Source organism: Euprymna scolopes, chromosome 3, assembly GCF_053919585.1.
Source record: "Euprymna scolopes isolate OS-2025 chromosome 3, ASM5391958v1, whole genome shotgun sequence".
Lineage (NCBI taxonomy): Eukaryota > Metazoa > Mollusca > Cephalopoda > Sepiida > Sepiolidae > Euprymna > Euprymna scolopes.
The window spans coordinates 126,435,439-126,461,828 of record NC_136484.1 but is presented as its reverse complement, the minus strand read 5'-3'; the positions used below and the strand labels follow the sequence as shown (position 1 = coordinate 126,461,828).

The 26,390-nt window shown below is 28.4% G+C and overlaps 1 protein-coding gene across 16 annotated transcripts in view; it reads right to left on the bottom strand.

Moving 5' to 3' along the window:
* LOC145258715 (nucleoprotein TPR-like) overlaps positions 1 to 26,390 on the bottom strand; it is a 198,587-nt gene that overhangs the window by 120,924 nt on the left and 51,273 nt on the right. For all 16 annotated transcript variants that reach the window (XM_080116631.1, XM_080116632.1, XM_080116640.1 and 13 more), the window contains exons 25-34: positions 26,021 to 26,186; positions 24,124 to 24,243; positions 22,499 to 22,593; positions 16,731 to 16,785; positions 15,847 to 15,944; positions 12,740 to 12,874; positions 8,885 to 8,959; positions 4,195 to 4,272; positions 3,867 to 3,977; positions 327 to 436 (exon numbers count right to left, since the gene is read on the bottom strand). In XM_080116631.1, the coding sequence (XP_079972757.1) occupies positions 327 to 436; positions 3,867 to 3,977; positions 4,195 to 4,272; positions 8,885 to 8,959; positions 12,740 to 12,874; positions 15,847 to 15,944; positions 16,731 to 16,785; positions 22,499 to 22,593; positions 24,124 to 24,243; positions 26,021 to 26,186 (1,043 nt within the window). The remainder of the gene's footprint in view (positions 1 to 326; positions 437 to 3,866; positions 3,978 to 4,194; positions 4,273 to 8,884; positions 8,960 to 12,739; positions 12,875 to 15,846; positions 15,945 to 16,730; positions 16,786 to 22,498; positions 22,594 to 24,123; positions 24,244 to 26,020; positions 26,187 to 26,390) is intronic.

Below are 26,390 nucleotides of genomic sequence, written 5' to 3'. Positions count from 1 at the left end.
ACGAGAACAGGCCATCTGTGGCCGGCATGCAGTCGGAGGAAGGAGAAACGTGAACCAGGCTACATGGATATGTGGCCGCAAGAGTCTTTTTAAGTGATGTTGAAATGGGAAAGTAATGGTAATAAATGCTTTTGTTAAAAAAGGAAAAGACGCCGACCCGGATTTTTTTATTTATTTTACTTTCCAACGGTGCCGGACGGCGTGGGGAGGTCCAAGAGAAGTTGGAACTGTAACGAACACTGTTCAAATATAGTGGCAACGTTATAATTCATTAAGCGTGCATGTGTGGAAAGCGGAAGGGGAAGTCAGATAAAAGTTACACGTACCTGATGACTTCTAAAAGCTGTTCAGATGATTTCTCCTTTTCTTCTATTGACGTATTTAATAGATCAGAAGATTCGGCAGACTTTTGAATATAAGCCACTTGTTCAGAGAGCTAAAATGATCAAAGATAAAACCAATTATTAACAGGAGACAAAATTTCATGTACTCTATATCTGTGCCCATAACACAATCTAGTATCTGAAGTAGGGGAAAAAAAAATATATAGATATATAATTAAAGGAATAAATAACACGCTTATGTATACTACAACCCTGTAATAGAGTCATTTCTAGATTGAAATGTTTTTGAAAAACTGTACCATATACCACATTATAATAACGCATGCCCTACATATTTTACTAACACATTCAATTTTTGTACAATTAAAAAAAAATAAAAATAAACAATTTTGCCAATCTTGATTTTTTTATCAGTTTTAGTATTTCGTTTGCACTTTCCAAAACATTTTTCTGTTTTTAAGCTGTCTTATGTTAGATTTTCAAGCATGTCTTGTGTTAGATATCTTAGATTGTAATAGTAACTTATCAAAGATGCTGAGAGCTAAAGTAGACACAATTTAGCTTAGCCAAATGCAGACTATTTATCTCCTAACTATGATCTACAATTGAACAAAAAAATAGACATTTTGAAACAAGCTTAACTGAGTGGATTTCTAATCTCAGATTTGTAATTAACTTACAAAACGAAAATATAAAAAAAAAAAATAGAAAATCAATTATTCTGATCAAGTATGTCTAGAAAGAATAGTGGAAGGGTGCAGTAAAAGAGGTTAAACAAAGTAGTGAGAAACAGACAGCTTTGAAGGCAGATAAGACAAGATTTATTGTATTCTGCAGAAAAAACATTTGACAATATCCACACACTCATGTGTGGGACATTAAATGTGTCAGATGATTCATTTTTGCATATAATTGTGAACAGATTATATACAAAAAGTTTCATCATTAGTACATATAATCTTTGTTCTTTGTTCAGAAATTAAATACTGTGCTTTCTTCAAACTTTTCAATTATTATTATGAGGGAAGGGTAATGTACTCCACTTCTCTAGATGTAAAGCTTAACAAGTTAAGGTGTGAATTTAGTTTTATTTAACCACACACTGATGGATAGGGTGCAGGTGTAAAAATATCCACATCTGGTGTTCTTGAAAGCAGAGCAAATGAACAATCGCTCCAACAATAGCAACAGCAGCAGTGTTGGAGAAACACTCAAAACATAATTTACCTCATTGAAATAATTGGTGTTAATTGGATAAAAATACTAAGTTTAGATTGGTTGCCTATTTCAGACCTTCCGCTTTCCAGAAAGTCTGAAATTCGCCTCTCAGACCCAGGCACCTATAATTGAGCGCACATATGCTGTCCTCGGTGAAAGCCAGTGAGAACCCAACTTTCTACAAGAAGCTATAAGCGTCATTCCAAAAGTAAAGCCTCCTATTTTTTTTTTTAATTCAAAATGTTGAAGAGCTACAAAGATAGGAGTAGTACCATTAAAATGAGACCTTTTGGCTCCAGCATTTATTTTTCTACAGTCATCATTTTCAATACACTTTTGCCAGTAAATCAATGACTCATCTCTACTTCTGACCACAACAGGTTGCTTTCTTAAAATAACAATCTTGCTACTCACAAGTTAATTTATATACAAACAAATGGTTAATTGGGAAGAGGAAAATTATGTTCTCCATTTCTTTACTAACTCAGTGTTTAAGAGAGAAAGATCTTTAATGGAGCATTCAAATATCTATGTATCTCATATAGAGTTTAAATGTTAGCCTCAAGTAGTTGGCCCCTTGATTTCTGAGAACTTCGACTGAAGGAAAATAAAACACAAAAGGGAAACAAACTTTTTTTTTGTTAGACTTTTGAACATTTAACTCTCAACTCATTACATTTGTTTGTTCAAGATGTAAATGAAGCAGATATATTTATGTATCGATATACCTGGTCATTAATTTGAATAAATGCCTTTTCCACTACTGTTCTAATGTGTTATCATTAGGGCTATGACAACAGAATATTCTTATCATTGTTTTGACTCTCGTATATATCTGACGCAGACAGTTAATCAACCGAGAACCACATCACTATATAAAAGCATATAGATATAGACATTAACAGATATACACTCGAGAGTAAAATCGATAAAAAAAAACATGCTGTTGTCCTAGCCCTAGTTATCATCCAAGATGGAAGAGTATCCAGCAGTCAAAAATACATGATCTTTAAATAAATATATACACTAATTGGTTTCATGGCATCTGAAGTAATTTAATGCCAAAAAAAAGTGAAGTATGCAGATTTTTGGTGGATCAATTATCGTATATGAATTCTTTGTAGAGACATTATGTGGACATTTATATTGGAAATTGTTCGTTTGTAAATTTAAAAATTCCTCCTATATTAAAAAAGAAAAAGTATGCATAATGTACAGACCTCTGACAATACAAAAATATCATACTTAAAATATCACAAATTGATCAAGTAGTTTTATTTTTATGAAGAAAATCATTTTTAAGCAATTAATGAGGATTCATAGTCATTACAACATAAGTCTAATATTAAATATTATTAAGTTATTTCTTTGCTTTCTTGAGATATTATTCAAAATGGTGGGCAAAACAGTCACTTTTTAGATACTCATAAAATTTTATTTTCTTAGTTAAAAATAAAACGGCTTGATCAATTTATGTGCTTTTTGGAACATGATATTTTTTGTTTAGTCAGGATAAATACATTGTATAGATTTTTCTTTATTTTTGTTTCTTAATATAAGGGGAATTCCAGACAAAAATTTGTCCATTTTGTAATGATTTTATTTGAAGATCTTAATTTAAAAATAGATAAAATATATAAAATTTTATAAGTTCACAACTTTCAAAAAAGTTTACAATGTTTACAGCTACATTTTTTTAACAATTCTCAGATGCTATTTTCTTTGTAGAAGCATTATCTACTTCGAGTAAGAATTGCAGATTCAATTACAATGTTTTTTTGTTTTTATTGTTTGTTTTTTTTTTTTACAGTAAATCGTGTCGGATATGCTACATAATCTGGTGAATACTCTTCTGTGAGTATATACCAAAAGGAGAGTTGAACTGGCTTCCTCCAAAGGAAAAAGTTTCATGCAAATATCAAATTTGCAAGAAGGTACTAGTTGCTTGCATATCCTTATCAAGGGAGATGACAATGTTAGGTTTTTGCAGTACTTGCAGGAAGGTGTCGACATGCTCCTGCATACAGCACCTGGTATTCCCACATTACTCATCTGGTATTGACCAGGCTCAACACTGCCTAACTTAAATGATCTAATGAGAATCAGTGTGTCAATGTTATATATATATTTGCATATAATGTTTGCGTTCTATAAATATGTAAAAAAAAAAAAGGTGAGTTTTGTATGGCCAATGTGCAATCTTTACATAATGATTTCTTTTTGGAGTTTCAGTCTCAACTCAAAAACAAAGTTGCCAAAGAAATAAAAAAGCCAGATGTAAATCACCAAATGAAAAATTATTACCTGGCCCAGCTGTTCATGAAGAATACCATTTTGCCGTGTCAGATCAGCACATCTGCTTTCAATTTGACTTTTGTCATTTTTCAGGATCCGCTCCTGCTCAGCCCAAGAATTCTTTGAGAAAATAAATTTTTGTTGCAAATGATTAAAATAAGTAAATATAAAAATGGATTAAAATGAACTGAAACTATTGAAGTGAAAGTGGAAAAAATGTTTCGTAAAAAAAAAAAAAAAAAAAATCAAAATTTAATTGTATAAAAAAATGTTCAGCTGCAAACTAACAATTTATGAAATCTTATTTAAAACTTTAGAATAATGTTAAATGTCTTACCTTTGCTTCCGTTAGAGTTGCAGTTGCTTGTTTAGCTTCTTCTTTGGTAGCTTCTAATTTTTGGGAATGATCTACAGCCTTCACAGAAAATAAATAAAAAATAAAATAGTAAATTATAAGCAAATAGATTTACTTTCGTCTTAAAGTCAGGATACCAATTTACCAATCTTTTGAGGTTTTTCCTACCAATCGATTATTCATCCTTAACAATCAGTCTGGCAGAATCTGAGCCAGGCTAGTATGGCCATGTTCTATCTGGCTAGAGTAGTCCTAGGAGATTCACTCTCACAGGCTTTACCTTCTGAGAAACAAGCTACTTAATTGCTAATTAGCCAAAGTACCCCTACCAGGAAATGTTGACAGACTACTTGGGAATTTTTTGGAATACACTAATCTAATGTGTTGGCTTCTCAAAACCTCAACTGAGCTCGTATCTAAAACCAAATCTATCCCAATCATATTTTCAAATTGGTGCTAGATGCACCATGCCTGCTAATTTGGGGATAACTGCCTCTCACTTTAGTAGTGGAGAATGTGGAGGAACGCAATTCTGATGAAAAATATCAACAGGAATTTAAAAATACCTTGCAAGATTTTTATCCTATTGCCAAGTCTCGGTTTCTATGGAACCCAGCAAAAGATGTACCATAGGTGCATGCATTCATGGAAAAGCCTACCAGAGGTAGTGATAATGCCATATCCAGGTTTAAAGTCACCTTGGACAAACATTTAGATGGTATATAAACTACTGTTGGGACAATTCATCAGAATCAGAAAAACTGGAACATTTTGAGGTATCAGCAGAAATGTGTACTTATTTTCAATGCTAAAAATGAGTCTTCTACTTTGAAGATAATTTTTGTTTAAAACTTGATTTCCTAGTACTAATGATAAACAGTTATGAATTTTAAACTGCTAGTAAAACTAAAATATATGCACACATATCTATATTTTTCTGTTTATTAAAATATATGCACATATATCCATATTTTTCTGTTTATTAAAATATATGCACATATATCCATATTTTTCTGTTTATTAAAATATATGCACATATATCCATATTTTTCTGTTTATTAAAATATATGCACACATATCCATATTTTTCTGTTTATTAAAATATATGTACACATATCCATATTTTTCTGTTTATTAAAATATATGCACACATATCCATATTTTTCTGTTTATTAAAATATATGTACACATATCCATATTTTTCTGTTTTGTAAAATATATGCACACATATCCATATTTTTCTGTTTATTAAAATATATGTACACATATCCATATTTTTCTGTTTATTAAAATATATGCACACATATCCATATTTTTCTGTTTATTAAAATATATGTGCACATATCCATATTTTTCTGTTTATTAAAATATATGCACACATATCCATATTTTTCTGTTTATTAAACTATATACACATATCCATATTTTTCTGTTTACTAAAATATATGCACACATATCCATATTTTTCTGTTTATTAAAATATATGTACACATATCCATATTTTTCTGTTTATTAAAATATATGCACACATATCAATATTTTTCTGTTTATTAAAATATATGCACATATATCCATATTTTTCTGTTTTGTAAAATATATGCACACATATCCATATTTTTCTGTTTATTAAAATATATGCACACATATCCATATTTTTCTGTTTATTAAAATATATGTACACATATCCATATTTTTCTGTTTACTAAAATATATGCACACACATCCATATTTTTCTGTTTACTAAAATATATGCACACATATCCATATTTTTCTGTTTATTAAAATATATGTACACATATCCATATTTTTCTGTTTATTAAAATATATGTACACATATCCATATTTTTCTGTTTATTAAAATATATGCACATATATCCATATTTTTCTGTTTTGTAAAATATATGCACACATATCCATATTTTTCTGTTTATTAAAATATATATACACATATCCATATTTTTCTGTTTATTAAAATATATATACACATATCCATATTTTTCTGTTTATTAAAATATATATACACATATCCATATTTTTCTGTTTATTAAAATATATGTACACATATCCATATTTTTCTGTTTATTAAAATATATGTACACATATCAATATTTTTCTGTTTATTAAAATATATGCACATATATCCATATTTTTCTGTTTTGTAAAATATATGCACACATATCCATATTTTTCTGTTTATTAAAATATATGCACACATATCCATATTTTCCTGTTTATTAAAATATATGCACACATATCCATATTTTTCTGTTTACTAAATTATATGCACACATATCCATATTTTTCTGTTTATTAAAATATATGCACACATATCCATATTTTTCTGTTTACTAAAATATATGCACATATATCCATATTTTTCTGTTTATTAAAATATATGCACACATATCCATATTTTTCTGTTTATTAAAATATATGCACACATATCCATATTTTTCTGTTTATTAAAATATATGCACACATATCCATATTTTTCTGTTTATTAAAATATATGCACACATATCCATATTTTTCTGTTTATTAAAATATATGCACATATATCCATATTTTTCTGTTTACTAAAATATATGCACACATATCCATATTTTTCTGTTTATTAAAATATATGCACATATATCCATATTTTTCTGTTTATTAAAATATATGCACACATATCCATATTTTTCTGTTTATTAAAATATATGCACACATATCCATATTTTTCTGTTTATTAAAATATATGCACACATATCCATATTTTTCTGTTTATTAAAATATATGCACATATATCCATATTTTTCTGTTTATTAAAATATATGCACACATATCCATATTTTTCTGTTTATTAAAATATATGCACACATATCCATATTTTTCTGTTTACTAAAATATATGCACATATATCCATATTTTTCTGTTTATTAAAATATATGCACACATATCCATATTTTTCTGTTTATTAAAATATATGCACACATATCCATATTTTTCTGTTTACTAAAATATATGTCCACATATCCATATTTTTCTGTTTATTAAAATATATGCACACATATCCATATTTTTCTGTTTATTAAAATATATGCACACATATCCATATTTTTCTGTTTACTAAAATATATGCACACATATCCATATTTTTCTGTTTACTAAAATATATGCACACATATCCATATTTTTCTGTTTATTAAAATATATGCACATATATCCATATTTTTCTGTTTATTAAAATATATGCACACATATCCATATTTTTCTGTTTATTAAAATATATGCACACATATCCATATTTTTCTGTTTATTAAAATATATGCACATATATCCATATTTTTCTGTTTATTAAAATATATGCACACATATCCATATTTTTCTGTTTATTAAAATATATGCACACATATCCATATTTTTCTGTTTATTAAAATATATGCACACATATCCATATTTTTCTGTTTACTAAAATATATGCACATATATCCATATTTTTCTGTTTATTAAAATATATGCACACATATCCATATTTTTCTGTTTATTAAAATATATGCACACATATCCATATTTTTCTGTTTACTAAAATATATGTCCACATATCCATATTTTTCTGTTTATTAAAATATATGCACACATATCCATATTTTTCTGTTTATTAAAATATATGCACACATATCCATATTTTTCTGTTTACTAAAATATATGCACACATATCCATATTTTTCTGTTTACTAAAATATATGCACATATATCCATATTTTTCTGTTTATTAAAATATATGCACACATATCCATATTTTTCTGTTTATTAAAATATATGCACACATATCCATATTTTTCTGTTTACTAAAATATATGCACACATATCCATATTTTTCTGTTTATTAAAATATATGCACACATATCCATATTTTTCTGTTTATTAAAATATATGCACACATATCCATATTTTTCTCTTTACTAAAATATATGCACATATATCCATCTTTTTCTGTTTATTAAAATATATGCACACATATCAATATTTTTCTGTTTTGTAAAATATATGCACACATATCCATATTTTTCTGTTTTTTAAAATATATGTACACATATCCATATTTTTCTGTTTTTTTAAATATAATATACACATATCCATATTTTTCTGTTTTTTAAAATATATGTACACATATCCATATTTTTCTGTTTTTTTAAATATAATATACACATATCCATATTTTTCTGTTTACTAAAATATATGTACACATATCCATATTTTTCTGTTTATTAAAATATATGTACACACATCCATATTTTTCTGTTTACTAAAATATATGTCCACATATCCATATTTTTCTGTTTATTAAAATATATGCACACATATCCATATTTTTCTGTTTATTAAAATATATGTACAAATATCCATATTTTTCTGTTTACTAAAATATATGCACACATATCCATATGTTTTTACAGTAATCCAAAAATTTAAAAACTTTAAATATTTAGAGATTTTGAAGGAATTGTATCGGGATTGGGAACAATTTTGGAATCGTGCCACTACTAATATAAACACACAATTATTCTGCCCTTTAACATGGCTTGCTGCACTGTTTTTTTTTGTTATTTGATTGGATTTACATAAGCACATGTTAGGTATGACCAAGTAATTCTAAACATATTCTTCAGCCAATTTTTAAAGTACTTACTTCCTTCTTCAATGTAGACAGTGCTTCCATATCAGCCGCATGCAACATGAGTTCTCGTTGATATTTATCTTGCGCCTGGAAAAATAAAAAATAAAATAAAACACATGCAATGTTTGGACCTTAACAATGTAGTCAATATAAAAAGAAAGTGACCGCAATTACAAGTTTGTTCAAGTGATTTCTTTGGAAAACTTAGTAATAAATAGTAAAAATAAATTTTTTTTCATAAAAATATTTGGAATTTTTTGATAAGAAAAATATCATGCCAGTAAATTATATGGGATTTGTTGGGATTCAAACGAATACTGCTCATATTTATCAAATGTTATTACTTAAAAAAAAAAAAAAATATACACAAGTTCAAGTGCTTGTCCACAATTCCCCTTATATTAAAAAGTAAATTAAAAAAATGCATGATGTATGTACCCAGGACTGAAATAAAATATTGTATTCCAAAAATGTAAATTGATCGAGTAGCTTTATTTTATAACAAATAATTTTTTAACAAATTTAAGATTTTCAATGCCCTCATGTTGAAAATGGCTTTCTAAAATCTCTCAAGTTTAAATATTTAGAGTTGTCTACATTGTTTTCAAGATGGCGTCATTGATATCGTCAGTCTTCGTTTCGCCACAAAATTTGATTTTCTTACTTAAAAATAAAACTATCCGAGCAATAAACATGATTTTTGGCGTACAATATTTTCTTTCAGTCATAAGTACATACAAAGATTTTTCTTATAATATGGAAGAATTCTGGATAAGTGGTAAAGTTTTTATACAGGTATGTTTTCTTTGACAAATCAATTAACGACATCTAGCATCTACCTTGTTCAATTACCTTAAAAAAAAAAAAAAAAAGTTTATAAAAAAGTTTATAAAATCAAAAGTAAATATTCCCTAGTAAACATTGAAAATTGTTGGAAGTCGTGATCCTCATAATGTATAACTTACCCACCTTTATCACAAAACCAGCAGGGCTAAGTGGTATGAGGCAACTCCTCCCCTCTCTTTCTTCTCTGCCCAACCTCTCTAGACATGCACACACACACACACACACACAACTGTATAGATTACTTGAAGAATAAGTTATAGCATAAAGAAAATACCGCCTTGAAAAATAAAACTGAAGTTATTTCCCTTTAATTAGTACACACAACCCTTCACGCTCTTAAAAAATCTGCACCAGTTTAGGGTCAAAGGATGAATTTTTTTTTTTTTAAACTAAATTTCAGATATTATACATCTTCGGCAAGAAAATATTAATTTTGAGGATGTTTGTTTTGTTATTTCAGAGTTTTAACAGGATATACAAACGCACACATAGCCCTTTATATAATGGATTAAATTTTTAAGTTTTAAAGAAAAACGCTCATTTTACAGTACAAGATCAGTAGAGACGGAGACAAATCAAAATTTTAGTGAAACAAGAACATTTGAAGCAGTAGAATTTTTTTTTTAATTTATAAAACACACAGAGTAGAACTCCAGGATACAGTGACCCTCAGTACTTTTTTTTCAGGTTACGATGTGGAATATGCTTTTCTGACCCCTGGTTACGGTATTTGCCTTGCCGTACGGTGTTATTTATAATGTCATTTAATTATATACATGTGTATTATGTACTGTATTTTGTTTACTAAGTTTTAATGCCATATCCCGGGGTTCTACTATATATATAACTTCAAGTCACCTCAAACAAAGCACATAGATGTAAGGAGCTACTGTGAATTAGAGGCCATACCTAGAGAAGCATTAAGTGGAGAGTTATGCAGAGAGATGCTTGTTCATATTACATTTAACTTTCTGCATGTTAGTGCAGGTGGGGAAACAGAAAACAGGAAAGAAATTCTGAAAGCAAGATATTTGAGTAAAGAAGCTATATAGTTTAAAGTCTGTCATCTGGAGACCTCTACAGTGAAGGGATGAGATTTTACTGTTCGTTGGAGGTATTTACGTTACCTTTTCTCATCAAGCAAAAAAAGCTAAATTAAAAACGCATTTTTGCCTATTCATGAAAATATGTTATTCTGATTATATGATAATTATATTCTATAGTTTCTCAAGTTAGTTTAATCACACTGACGGCAGAAGTCTTTGATAGACCAATCTTTAAATTCTATAAGGTGTAGCATACAAGGTGGTTCTTCAATGTGGAGAAGGACTTTGATTATCCCAGTATAATAAAGCAAACAGAAGCTTCATTTATTGCTAAATTTACTGATGATGTATATACTTGTGTAATAAACAGCAATTTTAGATAAAATGTTTGGTTAAAAAAGACTGTTCATTATACATATTTTTAAAACAAAATGAGGTAAGCTTTTTTGATATAACCATATATTTACTGATCTCCCTATTTTGAAAGTTATTCAGCACTAAATGTAACCTTATCTGAAGACCTTACTATATTATGTACCAGCAAGTCACAAATATATTGTTCTTTTCAATTTATATCATGGATAAAATTGTTGGGGTTATACCCACAACTGAAGGAAAGAATTTTTACAGCAATATCATCTACTGGATTTGTGTTTATTGTGTGTTTATCTTATTTAATTTTATTATATGTGAAAAATTCTTTTTTTTTTTTTTTAACTTAAGTAAACATTCATTCATTTTGTTTTCCATTTAGTTATTTTAATTTATTATATTTAAAAAATTTAATTTTTAATTTCAGTATTAATTATTTCTGTAAATAACATTTTAAGAATAAATGTTTACTTTTATATAAAAAAAAAAAAAAACACTTTTGTAAATTAACTCGTTTCAATGAAAATAATCAGTTCAGATATTTTTTCTACATTTTTGTCAGGGTTTTCCGAGTCTGGAATAAAATTTAGTGCAGACAACTTTCAAAACAGGAAGTTGCTTGAATCAGAAAAATATGCGGTTATACCAGATTTTCTGAAACCTATATAATCTCCTAGCAAGGAGACCCAACATTGCCTGGGATTGAAGGAGGACCAATGAATGTTCCATACTTCTTTTATTGTCATTGAAATCTGTGAAACCATCCATTCTTCAATAAAATCGATTGATTGCCTAGTCGGAGACCCACTGCACTGCACCAGGAGAAAGCTTCACATCTCCCTGCATTCACTTAGTTCAGAATATATTGTAGTCTACATTGCACTGTAGAAAAGCTACTGTTGATTTTACAAAACTATTTTTATATAATGGCTTAAATTAAAAATTTTAAATGCAAAGTATCATAGTTTAATTGTCTGTCTGTTCATTTTATATGCTGGACCCTTCTGTATAACCCTTGCCTAAAAATTACACGCGCAGCTGCTCCTACAGGAGGTATTCTTTGTCTTTCGAGACTGAATGGAGGCATCACATCACCTTTCTGTTTGTTTAGTGATAAAACTTCTCAAATACACTTGTATAAGGTTGTTAATTTATGTCAAATTAAGACTGTTCCTTCTTCAATTTCATTTTTTTCACTTATCGGTACTCATCAGGGGCATTCCGATACAAAAGCTATCTAAGAACAATCTCAGACACAATGTAGATTGTGTGTTTTGTTTTTTGTTTTTTTTTTTTTTTGTTTTTTTTTTAAATCGGCCTGGCCATTTTAGAGTCCATAGGAAATGAACTCACAGACACACAAAGTGCCATTTATATATATAAGTAGAGATTTTTCAAAACACACAACCTATAACTTTGTTTTAAAAATAAAACTTGAAAATTTAATTCATTATCATACGTGTATAAAGTGTAAATTTAATGAAAATTTATGTTAATCTTCTGAAATTTCATTTATTTTTTTAGCTTCAACAGGAAAATAACTTGAGAAGTAAAAACGTTCCATTCTAACAATTCAAGGACTCTTTCTGTTTAGAATACTTACCTCCGCAGCAAGCTTAGCTTGTGTCTGGCAGCTTTCCCGAGCATCTTGCTCATTGGTAATAGCCGTTTTGCGGCTCTGGATGGCTTCATGAAGTTCATTCTGAAGATTGGTCAACTGCTTTCTCAAATCTGTAATCTACAAAAAATAAAAAGGATTAAAAACTTTTAAAATATCAAAATACATCTCTTAACCCTATTACTAAAAGTAGCCACCTACCCACAAACAAAACAAAACAAAAAAAAAAATCTTGTAAACCCATGTAATTTTAAAAAAGTAAACCTAACAAAAAAAAAATCTCAATTTTGGAGGATGCAGTGTCATACTTTTTTTTAATTTTGTTTTTAAATTTGTTAAAATTAATTTTCTTGAGCGAGCGAGTGAGCAAACAAAAAAGAGAGAGAGATATAAAAGTTTAAAATATTAATGTTTCGTCCAAGAAATAGAGGAAAAAAAAAAACATGGCTGTTGGCAAGAGAAAGACTAAGTCATGTGGAGGAGAGGTGAGGATTAATTTTTTGATGAAACGAATGTATTTGACCTCTCCTACCTTCACCATGAATTGTTTGCAGTATGACAAAATTTATATTTTCACAAAGACAAGAAAGAAAGGAAAAGAAAAAAAAAAATTAGACTCCATATTTAAAAAAAAAAAAAAAATTTGCTTGCTTAACAACTCATCAATGTATTTATGTTTTGAGTCCTATTTTTAGTTTATTGAGCTAGTTGGTTGTCTTATTGTATAAGATAAGTACTGCACCTGCTCGTGGATATTATATTGTTTGTTGTGGTTTATTTGATTCAGTGTCAGTTATGTTCTTGGTTTGGTTGTTGTGGTTCTATATTATGGTTTTGGTGTGTAATTGTGTGCATAAAGTTTTGAAGGTCGTTTTATATTTTGGTGAATAAGTTTATTTCTTTTAGAAAGTCTATCATTTTGGATGGTTCTATTTTGTTGAAGAGATCTTTAAGGTTGGACTTAAAAGGGAAGGAACCAGATTTAAGAATTCAGCTTTTTCTTTAATACAGAAAAACCTTTTAAAAAAATAAATAAATAAAAAATAAATTTAAAAAAATTAAAATTAAAAAAAAAAAAAAAAAAAAAAAAATGGCGATTTCACATCTTTGTACACTTGGCATTCTTTTAAATGTAATTTTACTGAACATCTGATTCTTATGATTTTAAATAGAAAAATGATACTTGATTTTATTGAAAGAATTAATACATCTCAATTATTTTTATGGTAAGAAATATGTTTTACACAGATTTAGAGAGTTACAACATTTACTAAACAGATTCATTTTGATATCAACATATTAAGCTGACAATGATATCTTTATCATAGTCCATTTTATTGTCTTATTTCTCTTAATTGGGGATCTGACATTTTCTAATAGCCTATAATTCCAATCTTCAAGTTTTGGCAGTCTTGATTGATTCCATTATCTTAGCTTCTCGTTGATGCTTTGCATTCCAGTGCCCAACTTTCTTCCAGCCTCCCACCTTAAGATCTCTGCATTTTCTTGTGCAAGAATCAATCCTCTCAACATGGTCAAACGAACATAAATGACCTATTGTCAGAAGCTCATTAAGCTTTGGTGTATTCACCCTCATCAACAGCATATCAAAGCTGATATGCTGTTGATGATTGACCAGACATTGCATTGCTCTGTTATTATGAAAACTGGCAAATGAGGATTGGGCGTATGCCCAGCATGTACTTCCATACAGTACTACACTCCTAACACAAATGCTATATATCTTCCCTTTTCTAGGGTAAGGGATAGAAAAGACATTAATATTATTAAACCATACATTTATTATTTCAATAGAAATATCTTATGATCTAACCTATGCAGTCATTATTGTTACGATATGGATCAGAATAAGGTTATGTTCATATTAATATTTAGGCATCCCAGGTTAACATATTTTACCAGAATGTTTGGCTCAAAAGGGAATCCTCAGAGCTCTGTGATATGACTAACAGTGAAATAGACAAGATGGAATAATTGCGGGGGGTGAAACAAAGTGCTTGTTAAAAAACAGTCAAATTTTATATAACATGAAAAATCAAGACAACCATAAAAAAATGAATATTGTCTCTTTTCATATAAAGTTCATCTGAAAACCCTCAAACATGTTCACATCCTGATTAATAGTCATTAAAGTCCATTTACTGAATATACAATTTTTTTTTTTTTTATAAGACATCTCTTTTGTTCTTTCTATCATTCCTTTTCTCTTATTGTTCTCCAATTTAGCATATCCAACCTAACTGCCTACATCAAATAGCTGGCGATTCAGAACTTGGTACCCCACAACTAAATGTCACTTGCTGGTTTCCAATTTCTTTTTTTTTTTCTTCCACTTTATAAGATCACCTGATTGTCCTCAACTACTCTTTTCTCCATGAAGTCAGTAAAGAATAAGAAAGAGTGATCAGCCATCATCATCATCATCATCATCAGTTGAAGGCACGAGTTCTTCATTATTTATCACTCACTAACCCCTCTCTCTGTTACATGCACACAATGAAGTATGGAAATAAAAGGACAGATGGTTTGATACATTATGCATGTTTCACTCTACTCCTACTCTTCTCCTTGCCATATGTACATACTATAACTCTCACACCCAGATTTTTTTTTTCTGCATTTATTTTTATTTTGATATTTTTGTCTTTATTCTGTTTCATGCTAAATAAAATTAACCTTTTATTTGTTCCTTTTTTTTTTTTTTTTTTTTTTTTAAAAGTCCTGTGCTGTGTTGCCCTTAACACGTCACATGACTAATTAGCGAAAGTGAGAAAAGTAGTAAAGGGTGGAGAGCAGATACAATTCCTTATTAATTTCTGTTATTTTTTCTGGCCCTTTAAAAGATCATAACACTATCATTAACAGTAAATTATACAAAGAGATGAAGAAACCATGGAATTACTCGTGTTTCAATGAATATTACTTTGAATATGATTATCAATAAAAATATTGTGTTACTAAAATACTTAATAGTTTAGTCAAGTTAAAAACAAAATTTAATTTTTACTCTCCGATGATTAATTTTACTACAATACTGAAATATAATGAAGTGGTAAAGGAATATTACTTACCATTTTGTGTTTTTCCTCTGCTAATTTTGTATTTTCTTCCGCTAATTCTTCTTTCTCCTTCTCCAAAGTTTCAAGTTTCTTTGTCTTGCTATCATTTTCTTCAGTAAAAAAGGCAGATTATTTATTAAAAACATTGTATTGATTATTAAAATCGTTCGTTCACATTTAAATTCCATATAAACGTTTATTTTTATGCATAACAAAAGCGTGGGGTCTGTTTTCACATTCAACATCAATAAAAATGAAATTTATTTTATTTACCGACTTTTAGAAATTGTCAATCTTGCATTGAAAGTAAACAAGTTCCCAACAAATAAAGTGGATGCCAAACTGGAAATCAAAACTTTGAGGTCTTCAGTTTGAGGCTCTACCAACTTCCCTTTCTTAAACTTTCTTATGAATAGAGCTTAAAACATAACGATAAGCATAACGTCATTGATTTATGATCAAAGTCACGTTTTAAAGCACCAATCCAAATATAAATATGAATCTATAATCATTATCACTAATAATTGGAAATTATTTTAATAGTGCAAAACAAATTTAGTTTTGTACGTAATTCTTTCACAATTTTATAATCCTACAATCCTAGTGAAAATATACGATCAAAAGGAGCATATATCAATTATATATATATATATATATATATATATATATATATATTAGTATGATTACCTGGCGTTGTGCAGGAGCATCAACAACAAAACACAAGTTAAAAAAATATGTGTAACATTTCTTTTTATGACAGCTGGAAATAAATATAGAAAAAAAAATGTTTTAATGCGCTCCCCCTCTCCCACTAGCCCCTCCCTCAACTTATTCTGTTCCCAGGGACTACTACTAGAAGGTGCCTATATAATTTTATTAAATACTGAAATACATACCTTCCTTGAGGGTTTCTAATTTCTTCTCAGTATTTTGATTAAAATGTTGACTAGCCTATAAATAAAAACAAAGGCATTGAAAATAGCATGGCTTATAACAAGTATTTTACTATAATACAAATGTATCTTTTTTTTTTTTTTTTTACACAACACATTAAACAATTTATAATTCAACTTAATACCACTCTGTGTGTAAAAGCCATTGACTTTCACAAGATTGATAGTACTCCATAAAAAAATTTAAAAGATTATTCACTTTGGTAAAGAAAATTACCATTAGTCGCAACAATAAATCTACTGTTTCAGTTTAAAAAGATTTCATTAGGCACCAAAAACAGCCTTGTCTTAGTCATGCCTCGACTAAGACCAGAGGCTGTTTTTGTCATTTGATAAAGTTTTTAGACTGAAACATTAAATTTATTGTCACGACTGGTGATTTTCTTTACCTAAATTAAAATAAATAAACATATAGTAGCAAACAAAGACCCAAATACGTCTATTTGTATACCTAATTTGCATAAATATTTTTAAAAGCAGTTCATAATATATTAATGTTTAGAGTTATTCATTTGTAATTTTATTGTCCTATTTTAGATTTATAATAAAAGACATGTAATGTAAGTTATACATTAGAAAACTATATTTAGAACTAGATTAGCAGAAATCATATGACAGGTATTTTTTTTTTTTTTTACTTGCATTCATATAAAAGAAAAAATCTAATTAAGTATTAAAGTTTCGTAAACTTTACTGGTTTTCAAATGTTTTTAATACAGATTACTTATAAAACCATATGTCATCAATAAATAGCAGTTTTGTTATACTATGGCTCCTCAAGGTAGCTAGATATTATCTCAAGCATACATTTGAAACTGACCACTAGTACAGAGGTTAGCAATTTTACCCTGAATCCATCTTGTGTAACGTAACACAAATATAAAAATTATGTTTGTTATATATTAAAAACCTCTTTAAATTGAATTGGGAGCATATTTTAAATAGACTTAATATCCTTTCAGACAATCATAACAAATTGTACTTAATTATAAATATATATATATATATATATATATATATATATATATTAGCATGGGTGCCCGGCGTTGCCCGGGTATTTGGAGGTGTATGATGAGCAAAAAAAAAAAAAAAAAAAAAAAAAAAAGCAGTCAATTTTTTTTTTTTTTTTTTTTTAACTTTGACCCCTATTATGACCCCTTAAAATTTATTGTTTTGGGCTCAACTCAAGTTATTAAGTTAGATCTATGTCCAACGAACCTATATCTAAAATTTCAAGTGTGTAGTCTTAAAATTGTCGGAGGTGTTTGGTAGAGTTCTCGGGTTTGTTTTATTGTACACATAGATTCGAAAAAGTTGTCAAAAAACAAATATAGAACAAATAAATGTTATCAAAGGCAAGATAAGTTACTTTTCTACCTAACTGGATATATTTTTTATGTTTTTATTCAGTGTAACATGTTTATTCAGCTCGAAAAATATGCAGTGTTTACCGATGTATTGGAAAATTCAAAATGGCAGCCGACTCTCTCTCGGAGAGGGTACGTTTGGGAAAAGGTATTATAAATAATAAACTAGACAAAATACTGTTAGAAAACAACCGAATACATGTCAACTTATGTCACGGTAACATATATTGAGCGAATTTCTAACAGTATTTTGTCTAGTTTATTATTTCTAATACCTTTTCCCAAACGTACCCTCTCCGAGAGAGAGTCCGCTGCCATTTTGAATTTTCCAATACATCGGTAAACACTGCATGTTTTTCGAGCTGAATAAACATGTTACACTGAATAAAAACACAAAAAATATATCCAGTTAGGTAGAAAAGTAACTTATCTTGCCTTTGATAACATTTATTTGTTCTATATTTGTTTTTTGACAACTTTTTCGACTATGTGTACAGTAATACAAACCCGAGTTCTCAAAGGTCAAATCGTTAAACTTTCACCCCTTAATCGCTAAATTTCTGGCCAAAAACCAATCACATCGATTTTTCCAAATCTCAGTACCCTATATGTAAAATTTCGAGTCTGTAGACTAAAAATTGACAGAGTTATTGCGTAGGGAAATGTAAACAGACACACAGACAGACACTTTCACTTATATATATATATATAATTTCACAAAATTAAATATATATGTTTTCACAAAATTAAGACAACCAAATATAAAATGAGAACATCATATGGTGTATTTCCTTATGCATTACAATCGTTTCATCGCCATTTGGACAAATTCAAATATTATATAATTTAAAAACATTCCCAAAATAGCCACTCTTCAGACAGCAAAATACATTTGTTATAGATACATGAAAACATTCATAATCGCTATCTTAAAGGATTAAGCAGTTGGACTCACCTTTATCCCAATTTTCATATTTTATTTTTGTTTTATATTTTTCCGATTGCCTTCTAATTGATTCTTCAACCCACTTTTGTATTTCTATTTTTTATATGAAACTTCAACAATTACCTATTTTTATATTTAATTTTAATGTTTATTAAAAAAAATTTTATAATTATTCTTTCCCAATTTATTTTATTGATTTATTTCCTGAATACTAATCTACACCTTCAAATTCTAGTTTGCATTTTTATGTTTAACTACTCTTTTCTCAATCTGCCATAGTTTTATATAAATTTTATTTACATGTTACAATCTATTAGTTGATGTTTTTTTTTCATACGTTTAAGGAATTCTGATTGAAAGGTTTATTTAAATAATATTAATTAAAAATTATTTTCTTACTGTTAATGCCAATAATTTAAGTTTTAAATTTTTACCATTATCTAAGTATTAAATTTTTATTTTTAATCGTTACTATTATCCTTTCTAATGCCGTTATGTTGTAACTCTTTTCCCTTTTTTTTCTTTCTATTTATCATCCATTGAAATTACATGTATTCTTACTTTAATATTTTGACTTCAGCATTTATTTATCACCTCTGCTAAATTTTAAACTTATAGTTCTAACCTTATCCTCTTTATATCAATTTAGGTTCAATTTCTCCTCTAGTTTGCTTCAACTTTATATTTTGATTTAATCTATTTTAATCCATCATAATCTTTTCATTTCCATATCTCACAGTTACTTAAGGTTCGATTTTTATTATTTCCTCTTGTGTTATTGAAATTACTCAGGTGTTAGTTTATTACCAATAACGATTGATAAATTTAAATATTTTTCTATTTTACTTATTAGGTTATAATTAGTTTACTTTCTATTTGTTAATTTGATGATCTATTAATTTATTAACTAGCGGGACCAGTAGAAATTCCACAGGGAACTGATTCATATGTAATATTGATGTTGGCATTCTGTAGATATTCAGAATAAATGAAGATGCTCTCATATTATTGTAGCTATTTTGTTAAAACTGCAAAAGTATTTTTCCAAGCTAGCAGGAACGCCTGGCGTAGCCAGGTCATAAAATACGCTTAAACATTTTAATTCTTGCAGATTTTGTATATATTATTATAGAGTTAATGTTCTATCAATTTTTATATATCATAAAATTGTGATTTCAAAAATAACTATATGACTTGGGTTCATCAGCTTGAATCAAAACCAAATCCCCAACTTATGAATATATAAACTTTAGTTCCTTCAGCTATAATCGAAATGAAAGCTTATGAAGAATTCTTGATAAAATTATTTTTTAAAAAGACTGGAGTGCCATTAGCTATAATAGAAACCAAAACAAAAACTTATGAATTCTTGGTAAAATTATTATAAGAAATGGAAGTACATAAACGACCCGGATGTAAGCGTGATACAGAAAACAACACACGCTATCGTATTAATATATAGATTGTATAATTCTAAAATCTTCATATTAAATTTAACATTCTCATACAATACTTACATTTCACTCAACCTATTCCTTTTTTTTTTTTAAATTATAAAATAGGCATGAGAATAGGAATTCATTTCTATGAAGACAGCTTTGTATAACATCTAATTTCCTGTTTAAAATTTCTTCTTTAGAATTCACTATATGGTATGACTCAAGTAAACATAAATTACATCTTTTTGATTTTCTAGCTTTATCAACAATTGACTATTTTAATTCAAATTCTATTTTATTCCTAATGCAGTCGTGTTCCACTTATTTTTCATAATTCTTCTGTTCTATCCTTATTTCTATCATTATCTTCAACTAGATTTGGTTCCTTCTCTAGTCCAATATTAAATGATGCAATATGATTTTGCTATCTGTCCTTAAAACCATCCAGTTCCTCCTAGGTATATCTTTTTACTATTATACACCATAACTTCACATTTGTACACAATTTCAGAAATTAAGCAATTGCCCTTCAATGGACATTTGTTAGGTATTCTACCGTTACATTTTTTTTCTCAATATTTAATTTGCCTAATTCAACCCTATTATTATTCACTATTTTGTTTAGGTTACCATTATTAGAACTTATAGTTTTACTTAGATGTGTAGCAATTGCGAATAAAAGCTTAACTGTGTTCCAAATGGTTACGAAACAATTGTAATGCATCAGAAAATACACCATATGATGTTCGCATTTTATATTTGGTTGTCTTGATTTTGCGAAAATATTACATACATGCTCAATTCTGAAAACCAATAATCATCAAGCTTAATTGGGTCAATTAATTTTGACTTTGATTTTATTGGTATACTAGCATGGGTGCCTGGCGTTGCCCGGGTATTTGGAGGTGTATATTGAGCAAAAAAAAAAAAAAAGTTAAATTTTTTTTTTTTAACTTTGACCCCTATTATGACCCCTTAAAATTTATTGTTTAGGGCTCAAATCAAGTTATTAAGTTAGATCCATGTCCAAGGAACCTATATCTAAAACTTCAAGTGTTTAGACCCAAAATTGTTGGAGGAGTTTGGTAGAGGTCTCAAAAGTCAAATCATTGAACTTTGACCCCTTAACAGCCAAATTTTGGGCCGAAAACCGATCACATCGATTTTCCCAAATCTCAGTACCCTGTATATCAAATTTTGAGTCTGTAGACTAAAAATTAACAGAGTTATTGCGAAGGAAAATGTACACAGACAGACATGTTCACTTTTATAGATATATAGATAGATGACTATTATTGGAATTTTAAAATATTAAAAAATTTGTTTAAAAAATATTGATGAGGTATATATATATATATATATATATATATATATATATATATATATTATTAAAGCAAACGAACGGCCACTCTGAGCATTGACAGTTTTTAGATTAGACCAACAAACCTAAAACTTGTTATATCCTACGTACGAAAAGGTTTGGGTTTTTTTTTTCGTTTGTTTTTTTTACAGAACATACATAAAACCACTCACTCCAAAATATTTTACAAAATGTTAACTTTTCTAATTTCAGTTATGTAATCTATTTTCAAGACTTCCCTTCCTACAAGTTAACCTTTTTGCTCTAATCTATTGTAATTATTAAAACTAAGTATGTTTGTGTGAACTCATGTTGAACAAACATTCTAGTAAGAATTTATTTGAAGATGAGGATTCATGATTGGTATTATAAAAACTACTGTTCTCGTTCTGGGTGTTATTTCAACATTTCAGGTGATATAACCACCAACTCTTTTCAGATGCATTTTATAACATTTTTAAACGGTTTGATTTTAGCAATGTAATCTATGAACAGAAATTAACATTAAAAAAAAAAATTTATATAAATTAGATTTTTTTTCTTTTTTTAAGGTTTCATGTTGAAATTAGAAAAACAAAAAACAAAACACTAATGATCACCTTGTTTTGATCCTTTAGACTATTTTCTAGACTTTCAGAAATTGCTTTGTATTGATCAACATGTTTTCGGCTTTTCTCCAGTTGATCTTTTAATCCTGAAGTAGAAGAAAATTCAAATTGATAATTACAATAAAACATTGCAATTTCTATTTCATCAGAATGATTATAAAGCAAACTCAAAACTAATATAATTAACATATTATCACTTGCATATCTGTATACAATCCAGTGATTAAAAAAATTATTGTAATATTGTGAATATATAGGTGTTCACCACCTCAGGCGTTAGTAGAATGGGGAAGAAAAATATAAAAATAGAGGAAATAGGTTTATCGAGGTAGACAAAGGAGGGCTATGGTTTTGTTGTAATTAAAATGTAACAGATGATGACAAAAGAACAAGAAAATTGTTAAGCAAAGGGAGGCAGTTATTAAAATGACAAAGGACAGGACAATAGAGATACATTTAGTTTTATGATGGTGAGAGCGATTTGTGATGTCTAGTAGTTGCAATGTTTAATAACAAAGTCCAGTTAACAACAGGGCCCGGTTAACAACGGTCAGGAGTTGCCAATGAGTCAAACTTCAGACCAGTTTTTAGTTGGGTTCAACCAGATGAGAATATGAATTGAACCAACTGTCAAACACAGTCTTGACATATGTAGATGTCGACTTCAGTGTTTAGAGGGTAGTTTTCCACGATGGTATCACACACGCAGCCAGAGTGCAACTAATATTTAGAGACAGTGTCACAGTTTGTGTTTTCTCCTTTTGTTTTACTTTTATACGTGTGAACCCGTACACACTCTGGTGGCAGCTAATAATGCGTAAAAGACAATGAGACACAGTCATGAGAAGAACGAAAACATCATAGCAAACAATGTTGGGGTCAGCAGTGTTGTTGAGCAGAGAACACATGGACTCTCAATATATTGATTTAAAAATATATTGATAATAAACATAAGATAATCATATGTAAATTAGATAGGTTTTCAAAATTAATCATTTAAGATTTTAAATGAGCCGTCTAGAATTTTGAGTAATCCAAATTAAATATTTTCTATTATTAATTTATCATACTTATTCATTTTTAATTATACTAGTCAAAAAAAAAAAAAAAAAAATGCTGTGCTTGAGCAGGAAAGAGCATGTGGCTATATTGCATTCATTACAGTGGAGTACACCTATTCAGATCATTATTCAGAATTCCTCCTATATTAAAAAATATATAAAGAAAAATCTGTTTAATGTACATAGCAGTGACAAAATGAAAGCATATTCTGAAAATCACCTAAATTGATTTGAGTTTTTTTGTTTTTTTTAAAGAAAATCATATTTTATGAGTAAAACAGCAGCCATCTTGTCCAGTTTAAAAAAATAAATAAATAAAATAACATTATCTTTCTCAAATGAGTTGCTCTGTCTGAATCCCCGTTTAATGAGGTACTTATTTTATTTCAAAAATCTTGTATGGCTGGACTTCAACGAGATATTTTCAATTCTCTTTGCCGCAACTTCCTCGGCCATATATCATCTGCAATGCCTTTCATTTGTTTGCACCTCTAAAAACATGCAGTGCACGTTTACAAAAATTAAGAAAAAAATAAATACAAATAAATAACTTACCTTTAATCTCACTCTGAGCATCATTCAATTGACATTTCAGATCTTTCACGGCCAATGATTCACCATCATTTGGTGCATGAATGGATGGTGTACCACTTGAATGTGCATCTATACTACCAACTGGAAATAAATTTAAAAAGTAATTCAAAACAATCGCATCATCATTAGAGTTTGTAATTTTTACAAATAGTCAAACGAATCAATATTTTCATACTTCAATCATTTTCTTATCTACGACGTCTGAAAATAGATTTACCTTCTATGTCAGCTTAGTGAAACTAAGTTTCACTTATAAGCGTCATAAATTTTTATTCATCATGATCTCAAACAGGTTATGCTAAAAATAGATTTACCATCATATGCAGTCATTCGGGGTCATTAAGGACTAAATTAGTGACTTTGCCAGCAAATGTTAATGATTGACACATTCTAAAATTCAGGTTTTCCTTTGAAGCACAATTGTGCAATACATAACTCTTGCATTGTAACAATTTAAAAGCTTGAAAATTTTAAATTTCATAACGACATGATAAAAACAGATGCTGACTGTTTTAGTATTTAATGTTATTAATACATGTAATTATATAACAGATGTTGAAGGAACTAAAGAAAGAAAAAAAAAGCAATTTGATTTTTTTTTCTCATTTAATAAAATTTTTGCACCTTCAAATAGTTTTAAAACAGTTTATCTGTTCATTCAAAATTTTTAATTTTATAAATGGTGCTTTAAGTGCTTCTGCCAATTTTATTAACACTGGACTACCACATACTTAAGCAGCTCCCATTGAAGAGTTCTCCTGCATGCGAATGACAACGCATATCCTCAAAATATCAACGAGGGCAGATATTCAAGCTTACGGGTTAAAAAAAAAAATAAAAAAAATAAATAAAAAAAAACGGATCCTTTGGTCTCTGATTGATTTTCTAAAATCCAAGATTAAGAAGACACATTTCAATTACAAAAGAGAAAAAAAAAAAAAAACATGTCAAAAGGAACTAAAGTAAAAAAAAAAAAAAGAAAAAAAAGATATTACTTTTTTCTCATTTAATAAAATGCTTGCACCTACAAGCGGTTTTCAAAGCAGTTAATCTGTTCATTTTAAATTGTGTGTGTGTGTGTATATATTTTAAATGAAATATGTATGTTATGTTTATAAATTAAATTACAATGCAAAGATTTTGTTAAGCATTTGTATAAAATCAATATCTTGACATGAAGTTATAAAAATAACTATGGCAATTACACTACACAGAATTTTCTGCACTTCATCCTTGTACGGCTTCATCAGATAAAAACGCTTATGAGAAGGAAATGTGGAAAATTGTGTCTAGCTTTATCAAATATTTTCATAATTTACTACCTAGTTCTATTTACATATTGAGCACTGGAAGTAAATAATGAAAATCTATTCATAAAATAGACCTTGCAAAATTTCAAATGAATACACGAGAAAAAAAAGAGAGAGAGAAAGCAAAACAATTTACATTAATATTCAAAATCAAGTTGTTTAAAAGACTTTAATCTGGGGAATAGAAAGTAATTTTTTAAGATAAAAATACAATGCAGTAGAACCCCGGGATACAGTGGGCCTAGAATATGTTTTTCAGGTCCCTGGTTATGGTATTTGCCCTGCCTTACGGTATTATTTATAATGTTATTTGATTATATACATGTGTATTATATGCTGTACTGTATTTTGTTAGTAATTTTTAATGCTGTATCTCAGGGTTCTACTGTATATTTCATTTGTGCTGCTCAGTAAAACAAAATCAATTCTCAAACAAAACACTGTCATGTTAAAGAAATAGGTATGTAAAAAATTAATGCCTATTTTAAAGTTTATAAATGTTTCAAGAACAGGCAAGTATATGAAAAAAAAACAAAAAAAAAACCTACAAGATTTTGAAAGTTTGGTTTCAGCGCAAGCCAATTTAGATTGCGTCGCTGACAATTCTTGTTTTTGAACATTCAACTGTCGAGTTATATCAAGAATGGTGTCCTTGGATTTCTGGTGAGCTTTCATTTCTCCATCATACTGATTTTGCAAAGTATTCATCTTGCTCTGTAATAGATAAGAAAAATATTTTAATAGCTTTATTATTGAAAACAAAAAGTTAAAAGCTTTTGCAACATTGAAAATAATTTGATAAGAGGTAGAAATTTACGAAAAAGGAAAAATAAAAATAAGATGAAGCAAAAACAAGAAAATTCAAAAAAACAGAATTATCTTGTGCAACAATTTAAAAAAAAAAAAAAAAAAAAAAAA